The 21,473-nt window shown below is 40.2% G+C and overlaps 1 protein-coding gene across 1 annotated transcript in view; it reads left to right on the top strand.

The window, feature by feature from the left end:
• Tmem131 (transmembrane protein 131) overlaps positions 1-21,473 on the top strand; it is a 163,764-nt gene that overhangs the window by 128,235 nt on the left and 14,056 nt on the right. Inside the window, exons 16-32 of the mRNA XM_087898067.1 lie at positions 83-253; positions 1,753-1,863; positions 1,947-2,081; positions 2,481-2,585; positions 4,400-4,486; positions 8,357-8,509; positions 8,604-8,679; positions 8,818-8,935; positions 11,286-11,424; positions 11,504-11,613; positions 11,975-12,041; positions 13,922-14,073; positions 14,322-14,464; positions 15,030-15,216; positions 16,202-16,387; positions 17,397-17,555; positions 17,875-18,461. Coding sequence (XP_087754193.1) covers positions 83-253; positions 1,753-1,863; positions 1,947-2,081; positions 2,481-2,585; positions 4,400-4,486; positions 8,357-8,509; positions 8,604-8,679; positions 8,818-8,935; positions 11,286-11,424; positions 11,504-11,613; positions 11,975-12,041; positions 13,922-14,073; positions 14,322-14,464; positions 15,030-15,216; positions 16,202-16,387; positions 17,397-17,555; positions 17,875-18,461 — 2,686 coding nt within the window. The remainder of the gene's footprint in view (positions 1-82; positions 254-1,752; positions 1,864-1,946; positions 2,082-2,480; positions 2,586-4,399; positions 4,487-8,356; positions 8,510-8,603; positions 8,680-8,817; positions 8,936-11,285; positions 11,425-11,503; positions 11,614-11,974; positions 12,042-13,921; positions 14,074-14,321; positions 14,465-15,029; positions 15,217-16,201; positions 16,388-17,396; positions 17,556-17,874; positions 18,462-21,473) is intronic.

Genomic DNA, 21,473 nt, shown 5'->3' with positions numbered 1-21,473 from the left:
TGTGTGTGAGCCCTTTTGCTTCCATTCTGCTGCTATCCACTAGATGTACTAACTTTTGCTTTTTCTCTCCTTCTTTTCCCAGGTTTACAACTTCAGCAAACCAGTTTTAATTCTTCCTAATGAGTCAGGATACATTTTTACCCTGGTTTTTATGCCATCCACATCATCCATGCACATAGACAACAACATTTTACTTGTTACCAATGCCTCTAAGTTTCATTTACCTGTGCAGGTATACACAGGCTTTTTAGATGTAAGTATGTTTTCAAGGTCCCCTCTCTGTGCTTCTGGATATTGCCAGGGTTTGGGATGCACTCTTGTGTTTATGTGTTGATCTGAATCCTTCCCAATCAGTGCTTGCAGGATACAATAGTGTACCACCTCCATCTACAAAGGACTCTTCCAGGATTCCCAGAGAATTCCAAAACTAGAGGTTGTTATTCTTCAGTATCCAATGGGAATTGGTCTTAGAATCCACTACAGATGCCCAAATCCATGGGTATTCCAGTCCCTTATAGAAATGGTGTAATGTTTGTAGGCAATGAAGTGCATGGATATGGAACCCACAGGTAGAAGGCTGACTGTCCACTCTGTGTTTTCCTCTAATACATACAACCAAGTTTAATTTAGAAATCAGAGTAAGTAGTAGTAAAATGGAACACTTAGGATAATGTGATATGGTGCTGTAATTAAGCTATTACTTTTACCTTTGCCTTAAGGAAAGCACTTTATGGCTTTTCTTTGGCACATGTGAATCCCTGGAATCACTGCCCTTGCTCCTTATAAAGCAAATTAAGGGCTGATTGAGCACCGGAACTGTGCTGCGACCACAGTAGTCCTTCTGAAACCCACACGATGAATGAGTGGGTAGCATATACAGCACGGATACAGAGGAGAAAGGCATGGTTCTCACCTCTGAAAAGACAACACAAGGCTTTGTTTACTTCTCAGAGTAACATGCAATTGCAATTACTTCTGGGATTTTTCCCATAATATAGTTGACTTCTTTAATTTCAGTCTCTACCTAGAACTTTTCTATATTGTTTTCTCTTGGTTTACTTTTAAATTGTAATGGCAAAAACTCTAAAACAGAGATAAATGGAAGGATAATGTGGCAGGGGCAGTATTAGGAAGTAAAGTGGTGTCCTTGATTGGCTAAAGTTGAACAAAGTTGTTATATCAAGACAAAGCAAAGAATCAGAGAGGGCAGAAGAAAACTGGGTGTTAAAGATGTACATTTGGGCAAATATGATAAATATAACACAGAAGTAAGGTGTAGAGGTCTTCACAGTGCAGAAGACAATAGACCAGCGGGAAAATTCCTGACAAAGCTGTGGTGAATATGGCCAATGAAAGAAATTTGGATAAGTAATAAGACAGTCGAGAAAGAAAAGGGTGGGGCATGCACAGTGCCTTCCAGAACTTAACATCAGCTAGACTTGTAGAGCTTGAGGCTCAGGATTACCCTATCCAGTCAGATGACTTATTTGTAAAATCATTCAGTGCCTTCTGAGACCACCTCAGTTTCTGCCTAACTGCCAGGGACTCCCTGCCTCTCTCTTTGTTTTTCAGGGAAGTAGCTGCTCAGTAAATGGCTCTTTCCATCTCTTATTCCTCTGGTTGTCCTTGGTCAAAATTCTTACTCTATAATGTATCTGTATACATTGACATAAGATACAGAAACTGTAGTGTCTCCTAGTGATTACACACATGCGATTTGGTGTTTAATATAGTCCTTTTCTATCTCTCCAGTACTTTGTATTGCCCCCCAAAATAGAAGAACGCTTCATAGATTTTGGAGTACTGAGTGCCACAGAAGCAAGTAATATATTATTTGCAATTATAAACAGCAATCCAATTGAGGTAAAGAAATTATTTTTATTCTTGATCACACTGAGGATTTCATATTTGTGTTGCAAGATCACTTTTGTGTTTTCTCTTTGAAGCTGGCTATAAAAAGTTGGCATATCATAGGAGATGGCTTATCAATAGAACTTGTAGCTACAGAGAAAGGCAACAGAACTACTGTGATCGCAAGCCTTCCAGAGTTGGAAAGGTCCTCTTTGCCTGACCAGTCCCCAGTGAGTGAACTTGTTTACTGTTTCTTTGGGTTAGAATGGGTGTTTAAGCCACACAATTAGTATTTTGATGTGCTTCCTAATGACAATGACTGGTAGACATTGGAAGAGCCTCATGAGATCATCTACTCCCCTACTTTCCTTCCATGATGAGGGCACTGAAGCCCTAAGGTATTAAGCCTATTTTATCATGAGTTACAGAGCAAGTGAAATTGGAATGATTCATATCATGCTATCATGAAAGGAGAAAGTGTCTTCAGTGAGTCAGTTTTCTAAGCTCCAGTGTGACCTGAGCCACACAGGTCTGTGTGGGTAAAACTTACTACTAGAGTGTTCTTTCCCAATTCAGTAGGAGACTTGATTCTGCATCACTAGTGAATGATGCCATTTTTACTGCTTCAGGTGACATTAGCTTCAGGACACTTTGCAGTGTTCAGAGTCAAGCTTACTGCTAAGAAACTAGAAGGGATTCACGATGGAGCCATACAGATCACAACAGACTATGAGGTAAGCACATTACTGGGGATTCATGCGAGTAGATTTTTCTGAAACTTTTTGCTGTTATTGATTGTGCACATTTATAGAGCTTTTTGTTTTTGTAGAAGAAAAGAACTACATCTGCTTAACGTTAGTGTACCAGTTTCATGCCTTTAAAACTGGCCTTTTAACCATTCAGAAGACTGATCCATACCTCCTACTTTTCTGCTAGAACTCATACTTTGTAAATAATACACAGTTTCAGAAAAACACCTTTAGTACATTTAGAATTACCCTGTTAAAAACTTGCGTACAGACGGTTGCCACATAACAACTGACTGGATTTCCTGAGCTGCATGCTTGACACTGCACTCATTAGTATATATTTTGCAATATGTTAATGTTTGTGTCCTGATGGACATTCTTTAAATGAATATCATTGAGGTCTTCCAGAGACTGTAGAGTTTATGTTGTATTCAGTAAGAGCCTGAATGTATGTATTTCTGACAGATCTGATTTTTTTTTATTTTATACTTTTGATTTTTGATAAAGGGATTGGAACTTACTGTGTAGCCTAAAGTGGCCTTAAACTAACAGACTTCCTACTTCAGCTTCTCAAGGGCTGGGGTTTTAAGGGTCGGATTGCTTGCCTACCTCAGTTAAATATTTTTTTTAATTTATTTGTTTAGTATACTATTCTGTCTGTGTGTATGCCTGCAGGCCAGAAGAGGGCACCAGACCTCATTACAGATGGTTGTGAGCCACTATGTGGTTGCTGGGAATTGAACTCAGGACCTTAACCACTGAGCCATCTCTCCAGCTCCCTCAGTTAAATATTTAAAAATATTTTGAACTTAACATTTAAAAGATCTTTGAATAGTTAGGTACTGAGTACTGCTGAATTCAACAAGTTGGTATCTTTTTGTCCTCCTGTTGTTTTCAGCACACACAAATCCAATGACAAAATAAACAGAATTGACTATTCAATAATAAATGACTAGTTTAGAGTATATCAAATTACCTCCAAAAGCGAGGAATTCATATTTAGTGTTCATATAGAAGTGCCTTTCAGACTTGAGGCAAGTTTTTGTTAAGTGGATGAAAATAAAAATTAAACACAAGGGACTGGAAAGATGTCTCAGCAGTTAATAGCACTGGCTGCTCTTCTAGAGGACTCAGGTTCAGTTCCCAGCACCTACAAAGTGACTCTTAACAGTCTATAGCTACAGTTCCAGGGGATCCAGTGCCCTCTTCTGGTCTCTGCAGGCACTGGGCATGTGTGTAGTAGGTATACAGGCAAAATATTTATATACATAAAAGTTAATTACAAAAAATAAAATTTTACACAAATATTCTCTTATGCACTGCACTCAGCTCATGTGTGGTCCTAATTAGGAGTAAACGAAAGTCTAACTCCAGAAAGTTCAACTTGTCTTTAAAACTTTGGTTGAAATCAATTTCTGTCTACAAAAAAAATACTGAGTTATTTAGCCATAGAAATTTTGGATTTTTATAGGTGTTGTTTTAGGAGTACAGCTTTCCTTTTTAATCTGTAAGAGGACTTACATTTTGAAAAATTTGTCTTTATTCCTTTCCTATGACTTGGTCTTAACTGTTCTTAGCAGGTAAATGAGTAGTCACTGGAAATGCTATTGTTTTCATTTATAGAGAATCTTGGAAAGATTAAAAAGCTTCCGGGGTAGTTTCAATACTCGTCTGAGTTATTGCCGGTATATGACACAAAATAAGCTTTGTTTTTAGCCCTGAAACAATGAAGTAATCGCCAGTACCAGATATCCCAGACTTTCCCTGACTTCATGGTAGTCTGCTTCTTCACTCCACAGATCCTGACCATCCCCGTGAAAGCCGTGATTGCAGTGGGCTCGCTGACCTGCTTCCCGAAACACATGATCCTTCCCCCTTCCTTCCCAGTAAGACAATTATACTTCTTCTTCCTAAGTGTTTTTCATTGCCTCTATCTCTGTTTATAGCTCAGACGGGAAGGTCATTTACTGTTTTCATCATTTATTGTAACGTAAAGCACTGCGCCAGGTTCTTCAGAGGACATAAAGTGGGATAAGAAATAGGCCCTTCCCTCAAAAAGACTTTCTATGAAGAGTAGGAACTGGAGCCTTGCTTTATGTAAAGCAGAGAGAAGAGGTTACTCTAGGAAGAATAAAATAAAGAGACTTAGAGAAAAAGCACCCTGCAGCCTAACTTAGAATTTTTTCTGGCAGGGATAGAAAAGCGTGGTCAAGAACATCCAGGGCTAGGGAAGAACATCGCCACAGGCAAGAAGGTACAGTCAGAAGTGGTCCAGGTGGTGCTGAGTGATCTGCTGGGCCAGAAAGGAAAGAAACTTTAAGAGCAGGTAGAATAGTATGTTGGAGTGGATACCTGAAAAAACGTAAATTCATGGGAATCTAAAATTTTTGAGTAGAGAGTTAACATCGTCGGTGCTGGGCTTTAAAGGTTGGCTCTGTATCAGAAGGAAATGCAGGCCACTTGTGGAAGGAAGTAACAGCACAAGGTGGAGTAGGGCACACAGGAAAAGGGCCATGGGGAGAGTTGAGCACCCAGGTCTCTGATGGAGGCAGCAAAGCCTTTTCTGCTTCCAAACTTCCATTGAGAGAGAGAGAGACAGAGAGAGATTGCTTTGAGAATACTTTTGAAATTGGAAAGATAGCTCTTTTGTTAAGAACGCTTGCTGCAGAACCTGCCTCAGTTCTCAGCACCTACATGGTGGCTCACAACTGTCTTAAATTCCAGTTCCAGGGAATTCAGTGCCTCCTCCTGTCCTCTATGAGAACTAGGCACACATCTGGTGCATATCAATACATGCAGGCAAACACTTATACATATAAAATAAAAATAGGCACTCTTTCTGCAGAAGTTAGTTAATGTCAAAATGTTTCTGTGTCATCTGAAACACTGTTAGAATTAATAACTTTTTTAGCTTGATAAGAAATTGCTTAGGCAAGCATGAACAGACACTTTAAAAATCATCTCCAGAAAATTTTGTGGTATTGTGCTTTATGCTAAAAAAAGAAAGTTTATGCTAAAAAAAAGAAAGAAAAAAAAGAATCTATGTAGGTTTTATTCAATAGGAAGAATTTCTTCTTTGATTTCAAACAAAACACAACAGTTGGATATTTCTCTTCATAAAAATATAAATTAATAACTATATTCACATAAATAAGCATATACAATTAAATGTGTGGAATTTTATATATAAAATCTGGATATAGGCAGCGTAACTATAAAATCTCTTTCTTAATGGATTTGGTAATGTTTTAGGGGGTTTTGGACCTCCCCCTCCAGGTTCCAGGTTTCTCTGTAGCTTTGGAGCCTGTCCTGGAACTTGCTCTGTAGATTAGGCTGCCCTCAAACATAGAGATCCACCTGCCTCTGCCTCCCACTGGGATTAAAGGTGTGCACTCTCATGCCTTTTTTTTTTTTTTGAGTACTGTTAAGATATTTAAAGTTGAACTAGTGAAATGGCTCAGCAGATAAAGTTGTCTGCTACGAAGCCTGATGACCTGAGTTCACTAGGACTCACATGGAGGAAGGAGAGAACCAACTCCTGATGACCTGAGTTCACTAGGACTCACATGGAGGAAGGAGAGAACCAACTCCTGGAAGTTGTTTTTTGAGCTTCACGTGGACTCAATAGTGGGTATGCACTCTGTGGCACATAAGCCCACCACCATATACATACAAATAAATCATGTAATTTTTTAATTTTAAAGAATTAAAAAAAGAAAGTTTGTATATGGGTCATTAAGTAATGGAAATACAAGAATTTGAATACTTCTTGGCTACTGTAGGCGATAGTTTCATGTGTCGTTCTACAATACTTGCAACAGTTTAATCGTGCAGTGACTCGTACCTCACAGGCTGATCTCTCCATGAAAGATAGGGAAGTCTTTTATACCTAGTGGCAGGACCTTAATAGATGATGTGTGCATGGGGAGCAAAGTGGTAGAGAGAAGGCAAAAGATATTACACGTGCTCTGATGAGGTCAGCAAATTGAGACAGCTGGGGGTAGGAGGAGATAGAGGATTTAACTGTGCCTTAGAGTTTGAGCGTTGAGGAAGAGTCAGGATGCATTGGGCAAATGTAGAAATGTGTCTTCCTAGGATAGAGGGTTGGGGCAGGAGATAGGAGTGCTATACTTAACAAGGCCTAAATTCAAGATTGTACCCTCTCAATATAACAGTTTAAGTAATAAGTTCAATATATTTAAGTTTGAGCTATAATTAAACCCCCACCTTCTTGTCATTGCACTTTGTCTGACTATATATTAAATTCATACCTTTATTATTAATCCATGAAACCCTTATTCTTCCTTCAGCCACCCTCTGCTAAGTCCTGAAGGGACCCAGAGCTTTTGGAGGGAAAGCATACATTAGAAAACATTTCAAATAACTCAGGGTTGGATATTTGAGTAGAGTTGCAAAATGAACTTTATTTCCTTTTAATCTCCACATGGCCTAAGAGCTGACGCTGGGGAAAAGTTCTGACAGGTATAGGAATCTAGATGACTGCCAAGAAGGCACAACTGTTGCCTGTCCGACTCTCTTCCCTCCCAGCCACATGTCCACCCTAAGGGTATTACTAGGGTATTTATTTTCACTAGGCTGCAAATAAGGACACCATCCTCTTCTGTGTTTTTTAGTACCAAGTACTAGAAATGCGGGTTTCTTGTTCTTTTAAGTGGGTAGAAATAACCAGAAGAAAGTATAAGCTTATAATGTTTCTCGAGGGTGAGTTGAATCTTTTTTAAATTCATAATTTACTAATTTGGTACCCTGTAGAAAAACAAAGAACCTGGTAGAAATGGTTACTGATTATACTTTGGTTTGTGAGGCTAGAAGGATGGCTCAGCAGTTAAGAGGACTTATAACTCTTGTCGAGGGGACGGTTCAGCTCCCAGCACCCACATGGAGCTCACTGCCATCTGTAACTCCAGGTCCTGTTCCACATAGTACACTTTACACAAGTGCAGCCAAACAGTCATACACATAAAATAAAGTAAATTGATTGCTTTTGGTTCTTCGAGACAGGGTTTCTCTATAGCTTTGGAGCCTGTCCTGGAACTAGCTCTTGTAGACCAGGCTGATCTTGAACTTACAGAGATCCGCCTGCCTCTGCCTCCTGAGTGCTGGGGTTAAAGGCGTGCACTACTACCGCCCAGCCTTGTTTTCGTAAGATTCTTAATGGTGTATATTTTTACTAATTTTCTGAGATAAGGACTGTGTAACTCAGTCCTCTGATTTTAATCATCTAAGTGTTGAAATCACAGGCATGCCAGTTGGTAGCCTGTATTTTTAAAAAAGATCTAATTTTCTCTTTTGTAAAAAAAAAAAAAAATACGTTGCTTTTTATAAAGAAAGCTTTTTAAAAAAAGAATGTTTTATTCTTACTTGATTAGGTCTTAGAATTTGTTTATTTCAGTGCAGCCTTTCTTTGGTATAAACAGACTGCCTTACAAACCAAAAGTGACCTCTTTGTTTAAAGCTCATTTCTGTGTCTTCTTGGTGTACTTGGTGCATCAACATGAAACCAAATTTTCCCTTAATTCATATGGTACTTCTGTAATATGCCACAGCAGCAACAACAAAAAGGTTGTCCTATGATTTCTGTTCTTTTAATTTGGTGCTTTTCTTCTGAATGAAGGGGTAGATTTTTGGGTCTATTACAGATTTAAATATTATCAACTGATGAAAATTCTGAATATTCTTACTTAGCTGCAGATTTGGTCATTTACAACTAAATTTGTTTGTTTTTCTTCCTTCAGGGGAAAATAGTTCACCAGAGCTTAAATATTATGAATTCCTTCTCACAGAAGGTGAAGATACAGCACATACGGTCTTTGTCAGAAGATGTACGGTTCTACTACAAACGATTACGGGGCAATAGGGAAGACTTGGAGCCAGGGAAAAAGTCAAAGGTTGGTTAGGTTTGAGAAGTCCCAGCTCTCAGTCCTTTGTGACTGTGATTATCTGTGGATTTGGGATTCACGGTTATCCTGTGCTTCTTTGTAGATTGCAAACATTTATTTTGATCCTGGGCTACAGTGTGGGGATCACTGCTATATTGGCTTGCCCTTTCTATCCAAATGTAAGTCTTCTTGTTCCCTCCATCTCTTCTCTCTCTCCATCAAAAAGTGATGCTAACTGAGTACTGTAGAATTCACTAGAAGGGGTATTGGCAAGTGGGTTAGACTGAGTTCGTGCTGACGTGTTCTTCCTCTTTTAGCTGAACCCAAAGTACAGCCAGGGGTCGCCATGCAGGAAGACTCGTGGGATGCCGACTGGGATGTACATCAGAGCTTGTTCAAAGCTTGGATGGGAATAAAGGAGAATGCAGGTCATAGGTACGAGCCTCTGCTACAGTGAAGTGTTTAGCAGTGAAGCACATGGGACATCTCTGTTGTTACCACTTTGGAAATGTCACTGTATTTTCATATTGGTTATTTTACTTTACAGTAAGATAATGGGCCTAGTTCAGAATGTTTTCACATTGATATTGTCAACATATGTTGCTAAGGAATACTTACGCTCCTATTTCCTCTTTTCTCCAGTGTATAAAGTCTGTCCTTAAAATCAAAGAAATGTGAAATTGCCCTTATATATCATGACTGCCATGTTCATCTTAGACACAGTGTTATGCATGAGAAAGTTTTGTCTGCCACTGGCCTGACAGAAGGCAAATTGGGCTCTCTCCCTACAAGAGACCAAATTTATTAGCTAATTATGAAAAAAACTGCCTCCTTCCTCAATTGCTAGTCTGTTGCCAGAGGCATAAAGGGCCCCTTCAGGTGGCTCTTCATGGCATCTTTGGCAGGTAGAAAATATGCTACTGGAAACCAGTGTTGCACCTGGATTCAAACGCTAAGCTGTAGCTGTGGTATTATAAAAGCCTGACCCTTTCGTACTTGTTGGGAAAAAAATTTTCCAGAAGCAGGAACATTGACAAGTAGATCTGATAGATTTGTCAAAATTAAAATTGTCTACCATAAGAATATTATGAAATTCTTAAACCATTAACTACTTTTTGATTAATTTTTTAGTTAGCACACAAAGAATGGATATCACTTTGACATTTTTGCGCATGTATGATTAGACTTTACTCTTACCACCTCTACCCCTTTGCTGGTTCCCTTCGTCCCCTTAGAGGGACCCCTGCTTCTGCTCTCATAACACATTTTTTATTACCTCCTTTTGATACCACCTTTCCCTTTCTTGAGACCTTTCCTTCTCCTGGTTCCCTTTCTACTCTTGGCTATTTTAAATAATGCAGGGATAAATATGGCTTTCTGCAAGTATCTCTACAGTATGCTGACTTAGCAACCTTAGGGAATGGCCCTCGGTTAGTAGAGATAGGAAAGCTCTGTTGTTAGTTTTCAAGGACCCTCCATACTGTGTCCATAATGGCTAGGCAAGTTTACATCCCCACCTGCAGCCCAAATACAGGTTCACCAGCCCATCCTCACCAGTGTTTGTTGTTGGCAGGTGGTTGGTTAGTCTGGGGTCTGTGTATTTGTTTGTTTTTCAATGATAGCTACTCTTCTGAATCTCCAAGCAGTTAATTTGCATTTCCCTGAAGACTAAAAATATTGAACACTTTTTCAGATGTTTCTGGACGTTTGTATTTTTTCTCTTGAGAACTGTCTGCTTAGCTCAGCTCATGAGTCCATCTGTCCAATGGTTCAAACCATTAACTGTTGAAACCGAGAGTTTCTGTATTGTAAAAAAAGTTTCTTTAAAGAGCCGGGTGGCCTTTAATCCCAGCACTCGGAAGGCAGAGGCAGGCAGATCCCTGTGAGTTCAAGGCCGGCCTGGTCTACAAGAACTAGTTCCAGGACAGACTCCAAAGCAACACAGAGAAACCCTGTCTCAGGGGAAGGGGGGAGGAATTTCTTATAGAAAGTTTTTTGTTTTATTAAACAAATTTTCGTTGAAGGCATACATGCATTTCACTAATGCTACTGGAATGAAGACTTGTCAACCTTAACAAACTCAGTATAGAACTATAGCAAGAATTGTTATGTTGAGTCCTTTGTGCCAAAATAGAGGCATATACATCATTGAAAGCATAATAAAGTTGCATGCCCAGTCATAGAGGGGGCATCTATATCACCACCTCTAAGGTTCTGGGAATATCACCAAGGAGGAGGAAGAGCATATAGGCCAGGGGAAATGGAGGCAGTGGTGGGAACCCTGACTTCTGGCTTGAACTCTTGTGCAGCTGTAGTCTCCTGTACAGGATCTCCACCTGACCAGGCCTTTCAGCACTCTGCTGTGGAATGGGTTGGGGCTCCATGAGGATTTAGGCAGATAATGGTTGATGTGAGAGGGAAAGACACGTTTCCCAATGGTGTTAGCTGCTGGTAAGGTAGTGAACTCCCTCACCATGTTCCTGTAAACTACCCTAATGAAATTCATTGGGTCGCCCCCTCAAAAAAAAAGAAAATGGGGGACAAGGCAGGGCAATGAACGACTAGTGAAAGAAATGTATCACGTATATGTACAAAAATAAAAGTAATCTCTGTGTAATACTAACATAATAAAGTTTAAAAAAAATCCTTTAAAAGTAGGATGAGAAACTTTTTTTTAAGAACAGGAAAAAAAATCTTTCTCAAGTACAACTTCTTATGAATTTCTTGTGTTCAGAAAACTCAAGTGTTTTGCTTTTGTGCACTGACTTAGAAATTGTTTTTCTAGGTTGAATGCTCTGTTTGAAGTAAATACAGACCTTCAAAAAAATATAGTATCAAAAATCACTGCCGAGCTCTCGTGGCCTTCCATCCTCAGCTCTCCCCGGCATGTGAAGTTCCCACTCACTAATACTAACTGCTCCTCAGTAAGTACTCAGATGGTAGCGCTCAGACATAGCTGAGGTTGTAGGAATCTCCACTAATGTATCTTGGCTTTGCTTTAAGGAAGAAGAGATTACCTTAGAGAATCCTGCAGACGTCCCTGTCTACGTCCAGTTCATCCCTCTGGCTTTGTATTCCAACCCTTCCATTTTTGTAGATAAGTTAGTCTCAAGGTAAGCGAGCATTGCTTTAGACAGCCAAAGTGTCGACTGTAGCTAAAGTTCCCCGAAGTTTCCTGGGGTTGGGTTGATAGTAAACTGAGCATAAGAAATGTTTCAACAGAATGTAAAGATGGAGCTACCATTTAAAATTTTAAAGAGACAATAGACAAAGCAACTCCAGTATTTCCTTTTTAAAACGTGAACAAGATATTAATAACTGATAACTTTTAACATTCTAAATGCTATTACTGTGATAAAATACTGCTCCCAAGACCTGCCACAAGATAATTTGCAAATAAAGCTTAAGCCTGTTAATCCTCTATAATTTCTAGTAGTGATGTTTATAAAGATGAACACGCATTTTTTATTTTAGGTTTAACTTGAGTAAGGTGGCCAAGCTAGATCTGAGGACACTTGAATTCCAAGTCTACAGAAATATTGTAAGTACAAGCTCCACACCATTACTCTCTGCTAGGACCGGGGCCAATGGGAAGGGTACCTACAGGCTGCTGTTAAGCCTGGCTGAAATTCTGAGACCATACATGAAATATGCTAATGTGACATTTTATTTTCATTAAACATTAAAAGATTTAGCTGAATCATTTAAACTTTCTTCCTGTGTGCTTCCTAATAAAATTGTAAAAACCTATGAATTTGAGACTAGTAGGTGGCTGTGCTCATACCTGGCACAGCTGTGTGTGTTTACATCAGTAGATAATACTGACTTTAAAAATGTAAGTAAGTTGATTTGTTCTGGGAATGAAAGTGTCCCCTGTTATTCAGGTAAGTGACCACTAGCCACTCATAATTACGTCAGACCTTGATGTGGAGGACACATGTCAGCTAGGAGGGTAGCACTGGGAGTGTTGCAGGCTGCCTGAGCTCCTGTGCCTCACTGCCCTTCTGCCCAGGGCCAGATTCAAGCCTCCTTCAGATCCAGGGCATTTGTCCTTCCTGTTGGACCACATTGTGTGGTGTAGGAAGTGCTCCCCAACCCTGTCCAACCAGCTGTCTTGTAGTTATTCCACTCTTTGCCATAGTTCCAGTCAGAAGGCATAGAACACAGACATCTTAGATAGTCCTAGATTCCAGTGTCTCTTGAAATCTTACCTTGTTTCTCCCATGCATAAAATGCCATTGTAGCAAGCAGTGTATTGAAAGTTAGTGAAAATACTCAGTAACTAGAACTTGGGTTTCTTCTGCCTTTATAAGTAAAGGACATAAAATAAGTGAATGAGCTGACACTTAGTTTTTAAATTTTGACCTCATACAGTAGTATTTGCGAGATATAATACACTGAACTAGAAATCGGGAGATTTCTAAAGGCGAAATTCTAAGGGTGAAAATATAATTGCTGAGTGATTCCTTTAAACTGCTTCTCTTTCTGCATGTACTAAAGAGACAGGAGTACATGTTGAAATTAATAAATTATGTTTGTTATTGTTCAAAGACATTTTTTTTCTTTACAAGTACAGACTGGAAACAGACAATCACTACAAGGGAGATTAGCACCACTGTCTCTGTTCACACTTAGGAGTTGGTGGTGTTAACTCCAGCTCCACTGCTCATCTGACCTGTGGTCGAGATGGCATCCTAAGAAAAACATAACATCCCAGGGAGCCCTGGTCAGTCTGAGAGTCCATCACTATACAGTTAGGGAGTCCTTTCATTTTGTTTCAGAACATCACACATTTAATCCCAGCACTCAGGAGATACAGGGTTCTGTGAGTGTGAAATCAGCCAAGGCTGCATAGCGAGATCTTGTCTCAGAAAGGCAGCATCAGGGGTGGGGGATGGGGTGCCAAGAATGGCTTATTATTAAAGTAACTTATTCACCATCCACTTTGGAACAATCAGAGTATTCCATTATTGTAGTAGATATTAAAGAGTTATAAAAGAAAATATTGTACCTCATAAGCAAGAGTTAAGTGGTGTACTTCCAGTCATGAGTGTTGACTTTGTATTAATGTATCAAACTGTTTGTCTCAGGTCTGTGTCCTTTCCTGTATGTGAATTATATTTCAAATTAAAAAAAACCACACACACACTTTTAAAAAATAGCTGTATACAAATATAAACTGCATAATACAAACATGAGGGTTTTGGTAACCTGAGAAATAAATTCTGTTGTTTTAACTTAATGCAGAATGTGAAGTCTCCTTACTGGCTACCCAGCTCTCAACACCAGTGTTTAAGTCATGAAGGATAAACTTGTCTGTGTGATCAGTTTGAGAGGCTTGGGATCTGGAGGGGATAAGGGACAAATAGTTTGCCAAGAAACTATATCAATGACTCCTTTTTGTTTGTACAATGATTCAAGGCTCATCCACTGCAAAGTCCAACAGGGTTTACAGAGGGCCCCTCTCGGCATTTCATTTTAAACCTCATTTTAAAACCTGGAGAAAAGAAATCTGTCAAAGTAAAGTTTACTCCACTTCACAACAGAACTGTTTCTTCACTGATCATAGTCAGGTAGGTTCTGTGATGTGAGTGTGGCTCATTTTCAGTGCTTACCTTCAAGTCCTTGTCACTCAAACCGTCAGTAATAGCATCGGTGTGAGTTATGATGAAAAATGTGTGCTCTTTGTGAATTTTTAAATTTTCACCCTTAAATTCAACATGTTAATAATTTTTTGTGGTTGTCTAAAAATGTTAGAACTTGTAAATCAAAAGATATGCAAAATTAATTGGAGAAAAATGTAATTCTTGTTCTTTCATAGAAACAACCTGACTGTGATGGATGCTGTGATGGTCCAAGGTCAAGGGACAACTGAGAACTTGAGGGTAGCAGGCAAGCTTCCAGGTCCAGGAAGTTCTTTACGCTTCAAAATTACAGAAGCATTGTTAAAAGATTGTATAGACAGTGAGTATCCCTAACTGTGAAAAGACCAATTTCCAGCCTTTGCTTTCAGCCATCAGTGATTTCAGAAGCAAGAATAGTATTTCCATATGTGCACACCTGCCTTCTAGTCGTGAATGTTTATGATGCTAAGAGAATCATGTCTTACATTCAGAGGTGTTTCATTTGGATCTTTTGCAGGTTTTATTCTGAGAATGAAAAGTAAAACATGAAAAGTAAAACATGTCATTTTTTCCATGGCATATCAAAGCCTAGCAGGGTAATGCACTCCTGTAAGCCTAGCCCTTGGGAGGTTGGAGCAAGGGATCATGAGTTCTAAGCCAACCTAAACTACCTAGTGAGTTCAAGCAGGGTCAGAAGTATACTACCAAGAAAGAATGAATGAATGAAATCTATTAATTATGAATAAAATAGATCAAAGTGGAATGTTTCCAGATAAAACCTGAGGAATGCTGATCTTTTTGGCATGTGGGGTTGACTCATAATGTTCAGCATACAGAAGCTCACAACATATACCTCATTCACACCAGAAGTAAGTGATTTATTCGTTCGTCTGATTTTCTTTCAGGTTTGAAACTAAGAGAACCAAATTTCACATTGAAAAGAACATTCAAAGTAGAGAATACAGGACAGCTTGAAGTCCATGTAGAAACCATTGAAATCAGTGGGTATGCCTGTGAAGGATATGGCTTTAAAGTGGTTAACTGCCAAGAATTTGCACTAAGTGCCAACACCTCTAGAGACATTATCATACTGTAAGTATGTGCTTGTTCGTACTGGTTTAATTCAGTGACTAACTTTCCACTCCTGACACTAGGGTCATTTCACATGGGCTCCAGAGGTGGCTCAGTGGTTAAGAGGCCTGGCTGTTCTTCCAGAGGAGTTGGGTTTGAGTCTCATCACCTACATAGTGGCCAACAACCTTCTATAACTCCAGTCCCTGGTCTCTCAGGGTCTACATGCATATAGTACACAGACATACATGCAGGCAAAATATCCATACACACATGAAAAGAAGTAAATAATTTTTTTAAAAAAAAAAAGTTTTACCACAAATGTATTTGGATTTTTTTTCCACTTCAGCTAAAATATTCATTATATGTTTTTGTTTCCAACATTGTAAAACTTCCTCTTCCTTTAGATTGGACCAGATAATCTTGGAAACTACTTTTTTAGAAACCAGTTTCAATGTTTTCAAGGTTGTTACAAAGCATAAGATGTTAGAGTGACTTGGAGGTGTCTCAGCCACAGAGCAGAGATCTGCGCCTCCCCTGTGCCGTTGATTCTGTGTGGTCTGAGAATGTAAGCTTACTCAGAAGACAGTCTTTAGGCCCTCAGTATTAGATGCAGTTATTTTTGTAATTGATTACTTATTACAAAGTAATAAATATGACCTGCCCCAGGTTAGATAACAGTTCTATGATCTTCTGTGGCTGTTTAATCAGCACTTTCACGTATATTACTACATGCATGACATAGCACTTGGCACCTAAATGTCCAGGGAGGAAAGCATGAGCTCAGGGTGTGTACAGCTAATAAAAGAAAGCACAAGTGGCTATAAGCAACAAGCAGGAAGTGACAAAACATCACTTGGAATGGGACTGGTTGGTTTTTGTTTTGTTAATAAAGTCATTAGGAGTAAAGCCTAGATTCAAAAACAAAACAAAAACAGATAGAGGGACCAGAAAAGAACCACGTGAATCTGTTTGAAAATGAACCTCACTGCTGTCCTTGTCATAGGTTTACTCCAGATTTCACAGCCTCCAGAGTCATCCGGGAACTGAAGTTTGTAACAACCAGCGGCTCTGAGTTTGTGTTTGTATTGAATGCCTCCCTTCCGTACCACATGCTAGCAGCCTGTGCAGAAGCCCTCCCCAGACCCAACTGGGAACTAGCTCTATACATCATCATCTCAGGAGTAATGAGGTACAGTGTGTTCTTTCAAGGTTGGCTCTCACTCAGTGCCTACTCTGCCTCTCACTTTTCTCAGGGATGGGTATCCCAGCAGACAAAGCAGACACCCCTGACTTGGTCAAGCTTGTGTATTGGTAGGAATAGTTAAAACTGAACCATTCTTGGGTGGCATATACAATAATGAAGTCTTCGTGCCTTTAACACTCATTTAACAAATGAAGTCTATGCTGATTTCATAAGGAAGAAGGCACACAATACCACATAAAGTTGCTTTCCTCGGACGTACGGAATTAGTGTAATTGACTGTCTAAGCAACATAAACAGAGGAGAAATATTTTCGAAGGCCTTTGCATCTTTATCTCTTTTCAGTTTATTTCTTTATGTATTTTAGAGAATCAAATATTCTCTTATCTAAATTAGTTTATAGCTATATGCTCCAGGGAAAGAGAGTTGACCCTCCATCCTTCAGGTCCCCTTGGTAAGGAAAACCATGTCTCTTCTGACACATTGTCTTCCCATGAAGCTTCTGGGTAAGGCTAAGCACTTTTAAAGTTGCTGTGGAGAGGCTGGAGGGGCGGCTCAGTGCTTCAGAAAGAGCTGCTGCTCTTCCGCAGGACCTGGGTCCAATTCCCAGTGCCCACACAACCGCCCTCGACCCGTAAGTCTTACTGTAAGTCTGTAAGTCCAGTTCAGGAGATCTAATCCCCTCTTCTGGCCACCACTGGCACTGCATGCACTTAGTACACCAACATACGTGGAGCCAGAACACCCAACACAGAACGTGTGTGTAAGTAAACTTCAAAAAAGGAAAGTTTGTGTGCAAATTTTGTTTGATCTATAATGCTTTATTTTTGTCTTCTTTTAAAAACGTGTTGCAGGCATATCTAGCTCTTTTTTTGTTGTTATTTTACATCATACTATAATTACACACCACACACACACACACCAGAAATGTGTAATAGCCAAATATATTATTCTTGTCTTGGCAAAGAATGCTGAATCAACCCTCTGTGCTCCACAGTGCCCTGTTTCTCTTGGTCATTGGAACAGCCTATTTGGAAGCTCAAGGAATTTGGGAGCCATTTCGGAGGCGACTATCCTTTGAAGCTTCCAACCCGCCCTTTGATGTGGGAAGGCCATTTGATCTCAGGAGAATCGCTGGTATTTCATCGGAAGGAAAGTATGTTCACACACTGAAAATCCACTTTCTAGTACACATAGCCTTGGCTGATGTAATTACAAGAAATAGAAATGTATCTCACTCGGGGTTAAAATAATTTTTTAATTCTAACCTTGTAGGGGCAAAATCTGCTTATTGATTAGTTAGACCACTAACCTAATTTATAATTTCCAGAGGGAATTTCCAGAGAGAAAGTTGTAGCTCTTGCCCCTGCTGTTTGTTCCTAGTTTCTCTTTGTGATGGATATACTAATGAATTTTTTTATTGGTATTAGACTGGAAGTTGCAGCTTACTGCTTTTCAATTGATCCATTTTTCAGCTTGAACACCCTCGGCTGCGAACACAGTCACGGTAGGGGTTTCTATAGCAGTTCGTCATCCAGGACTGGCACAGGGAGTCACAGGCAGTGTGGCACCTCAGTTCACCCACACAGCAACCACAGCAGCAAACATTCAGCTGACGTGGACAGTGTCAGAACCAAAAGCAGCTCACATATGTCGAGCAGGACTAATGCACAAGCAGCCACCTCACAGTCTACAAGCAAAACGAGCCCCCTAGTCTTAGAGGCCAATGCAGTAACGCAAGGTCACACAGCAAACAGAAAGTCCAAAGGGACGAAGCAGAACCAGCACAGCAGCCAGCACCATGGCCACAGCCCGTTGGAGCAGCACTCACAGCCTCCACCACCAGTGCCTCAACACCAGGAGCCACCACCTGAAAGGCTCTCTCCTGCCCCCCTCACACACTCTTCTCACCCAGAGCGAGCCAGCAACACGCGGCACAGCTCAGAGGACTCCGACATCACAAGTCTCATAGAAGCCATGGACAAAGACTTCGACCACCATGACTCCCCACCCCTAGATGTGTTTACAGAGCAACCTCCATCACCATTGTCAAAAAGCAAAGGTAATCTGTGGCCGTAGCTGTGTTACGGCCATTGTCGAATTGATTTTGTAATTGGGGCTAAAGCCTAAACCATCTACCTTTTAACTCAAAAATAGAATTTCTGGTCATTTGTGGTGATACATCTGTAATCCCTCCAGTACTGGTGAGGCAGAGGTGGAAAGGTTGTCACAGGCTTGAGGCCAGCAGGGCCTCACTGACAACTCTTCTGTAAATAGGAAAGGGGGTGCAAAAGAAGCAAACGAGATAATGTGTGAAACCAAAGAAGCTGGACCTCCAGGACCGGGACAGCAGAAAGTGACAGCAGTGAAAACATCATGGCTTGTTGGCAAAAGAGTAAGGGATGTGCCAGATAATGTGGGATTAGTGGGTTAGGGAAAGAGCTTTTGCCTGGAGGAACCTTACAAACAGGAAAAATGTGCACAAGGCCAGTTTTGGGGTAATGAGACAAATGCCCGAACACAGTCTAACAGTGAGGCCTAAGTGTGAGGTTTCAGAGTAAACATTGTGGGCATGAACAGGTTCTAGGGTGCAGCCTTGGGTGTAAGGTGCTAAAGTATAACAGAAATAAAGCGTATTGACAGAGGCAAGGTCTCAGACTAGAGTAATCCAGACTCATTGAGTTTGGGAATTCAGAACTTTGGAAAGAAATGTGATGTGTAGACCATGTAATTCCCATGGCTACAAGCAGGCTGATGAGTTTTGGTGGCACTACATCTACATCAGTCATGGTACATTTCATTTTAAGCAAGTTAGGGGACAACAGGGTTTTTTTTGGAGGGGGCAGGGTAGGAGGCCACTAGATTTCACAGTTACATAAGGTAGGAGACTGAAGGAGAAAAGATTCCCTTGAGTGTGGCATGTGGCTCCTCGTGACTGGGTAAGTACACAGGTTGCAGCAGGACCACTCCTAGTTGCTTTTCTGTTTCTGTAACAAAACACCATGACCACGCAGTGCTTAGGAAAGAAAGCATTTGTTTTGGGGCTTCATGATTATCAAGGCAGGTAGCATAGCACTGGAGCAGGGGCTGAGTGCTCACATCTTGAAGCAACAGCTACAAAGCCAAGGACATTGCTAAGTGAGATTAATGTGGATTTGTGAAAAAGCCCACCCCTAATCCTTCCCAAACAGTTCTACCAGTCAGGGGCCAGTCTGTGTAGTGCTCCATTGTGTAAATGTACCATATTTTTCTTATCCATTCTTCAATCAAGGGGCATTTAGGCTGTTTCCAGGTTCTGGCTATGACAAACAAAGCTGCTATGAACATAGTTGAGCACGTATCCTTGTGGCATGACTGGGCATCCTTTGGATATATATACCCAAAAGTGGTATTATTGGGTCTTGAGGAAGGTTGTTTCCTAATTTCTGAGAAATCACCACACTGACATCCAAAGAGGTTGTACCAGCTTGTGTTCCCACCAGCAATGCAGAAGTGTTCCCTTTTCCCCCACAACCTCTCCAGGATAAATTGTCATCAGTGTTTTTGATCTTGGCCATTCTTACAGGTGTAAGATGGAATCTCAGAGTTGTTTTGATTTGCATTTTTCTGATGACTAAGGATGTTGAACATTTCCTTAAGTGTCTTTCAGCCATTTTAGATTCCTCTGTTGAGACTTCTCTGTTTAGGTCTGCGCTCCATTTTTTTTTTATTGGATTATATGTTCTTTTGGTGTCCAATTTCTTGTGTTCTTTGTGTATTTTGGAGATCAGACCTCTATCTGATGTGGGGTTAGTGAATATTTTTTCCCATTCTGTAGGTTGTCGTTTTGTCTTGTTGACTGTGTCCTTTGCTTTACAGAAGATTTTCAGTTTCAGGAGGTCCCATTTATTGTTTCTCTCAGTGTCTGTGCTGCTGGGGTTATATTTAGGAAGTAGTTCCCTGTGCCAGTGTGTTCAAGTGCACTTCCCACTGTCTCTTCTATAAGGTTCAGTGTGGCTGGCTTCATGTTGAGGTCATTGATCTATTTTAGCCAGCTTTTCTTAACTTAATTATCCCATCTATCTTTTGCCTCTGGGCTTTTACCTTTCTCTATTTCTTTTCTTTCCTTCTTACTCCATGTCTGGCTGTGTGGCTGGATGGCATCCTCCTCCTCTCCTTTTCTCACTCTTCAATCTCTCTTCCCAGATTTCTCCTATTTATTCTCTCAGTCTGGCAACCCCACCTTTCTCTTGCCTTGCTATTGATTGTTTAGCTCTTTATTAGACCAATCAGGTATTTTAGACAGGCAAAGTAAAACAGCTTCACAGAATTAAACAAATGCAACGTAAAAAAAAAAAAAGCAACACATCTTTGCATCATTAAACAAATATTCCACAGGATAAACAAATGTAACACATCTTAGAATTATATTCTACAATACTCCCTACTCTTTCAGTTTCAACATAATTCAAAAATCCAAAGTCATCTTATAGGGCTCAAAGCAGTCTCTTCACTGTGACTCCCATAAAATAAAAAGACAAATTAAGCAAATCACATACTTCCAACATATAATGGCATAAAATATACATTACCATTCCAAAAGGGAGGAAAGGGAGCATAGTGAGGAAATACTGGACCAAAGCAAGACTGAAAACCAGCTGGGCAAGCTCTGTAGCTCCGCTCAATGTCAAGAGGGCTTCCATGACTCTGTCCTTCCAGCTTTGCTCCCTTCTCTCTTGTGGTTTGCTTCCTTGGGGTCTCCAGCGCTGTTCAGGCCTTTTTACTCCTATATCCTCCATGATGTTAAAGCCAAAACCACCTGGTTGATGGTGATGCCTGTTTGGGACCTGCCCCCTTCTTGCATTACATTTCCATGAGCTTTGACTTGTTGATTTGGGGGACCAGAAAAGGTCTAAAGGACCTGTTCCTTTTCCTAAATCCCCGAGGACATCACTTCCTTTATTTCATTTTCCATCAGGCCTTCAAACTTATGTTTTTGAACATAGAACTTAGCTCCAACATTAAATTTACTGGTGCTCTCTTTTTTTCCCTCAAGTTATACATTTTGGGTTGGGGGGCGTGGGTATTTTATTTT

The sequence above is a fragment of the Myodes glareolus genome, chromosome 18 (genome assembly GCF_982192425.1).
Source record: "Myodes glareolus chromosome 18, mMyoGla1.1, whole genome shotgun sequence".
Taxonomy (NCBI): domain Eukaryota; kingdom Metazoa; phylum Chordata; class Mammalia; order Rodentia; family Cricetidae; genus Myodes; species Myodes glareolus.
This window is presented reverse-complemented; position numbering and strand designations above follow the sequence as displayed.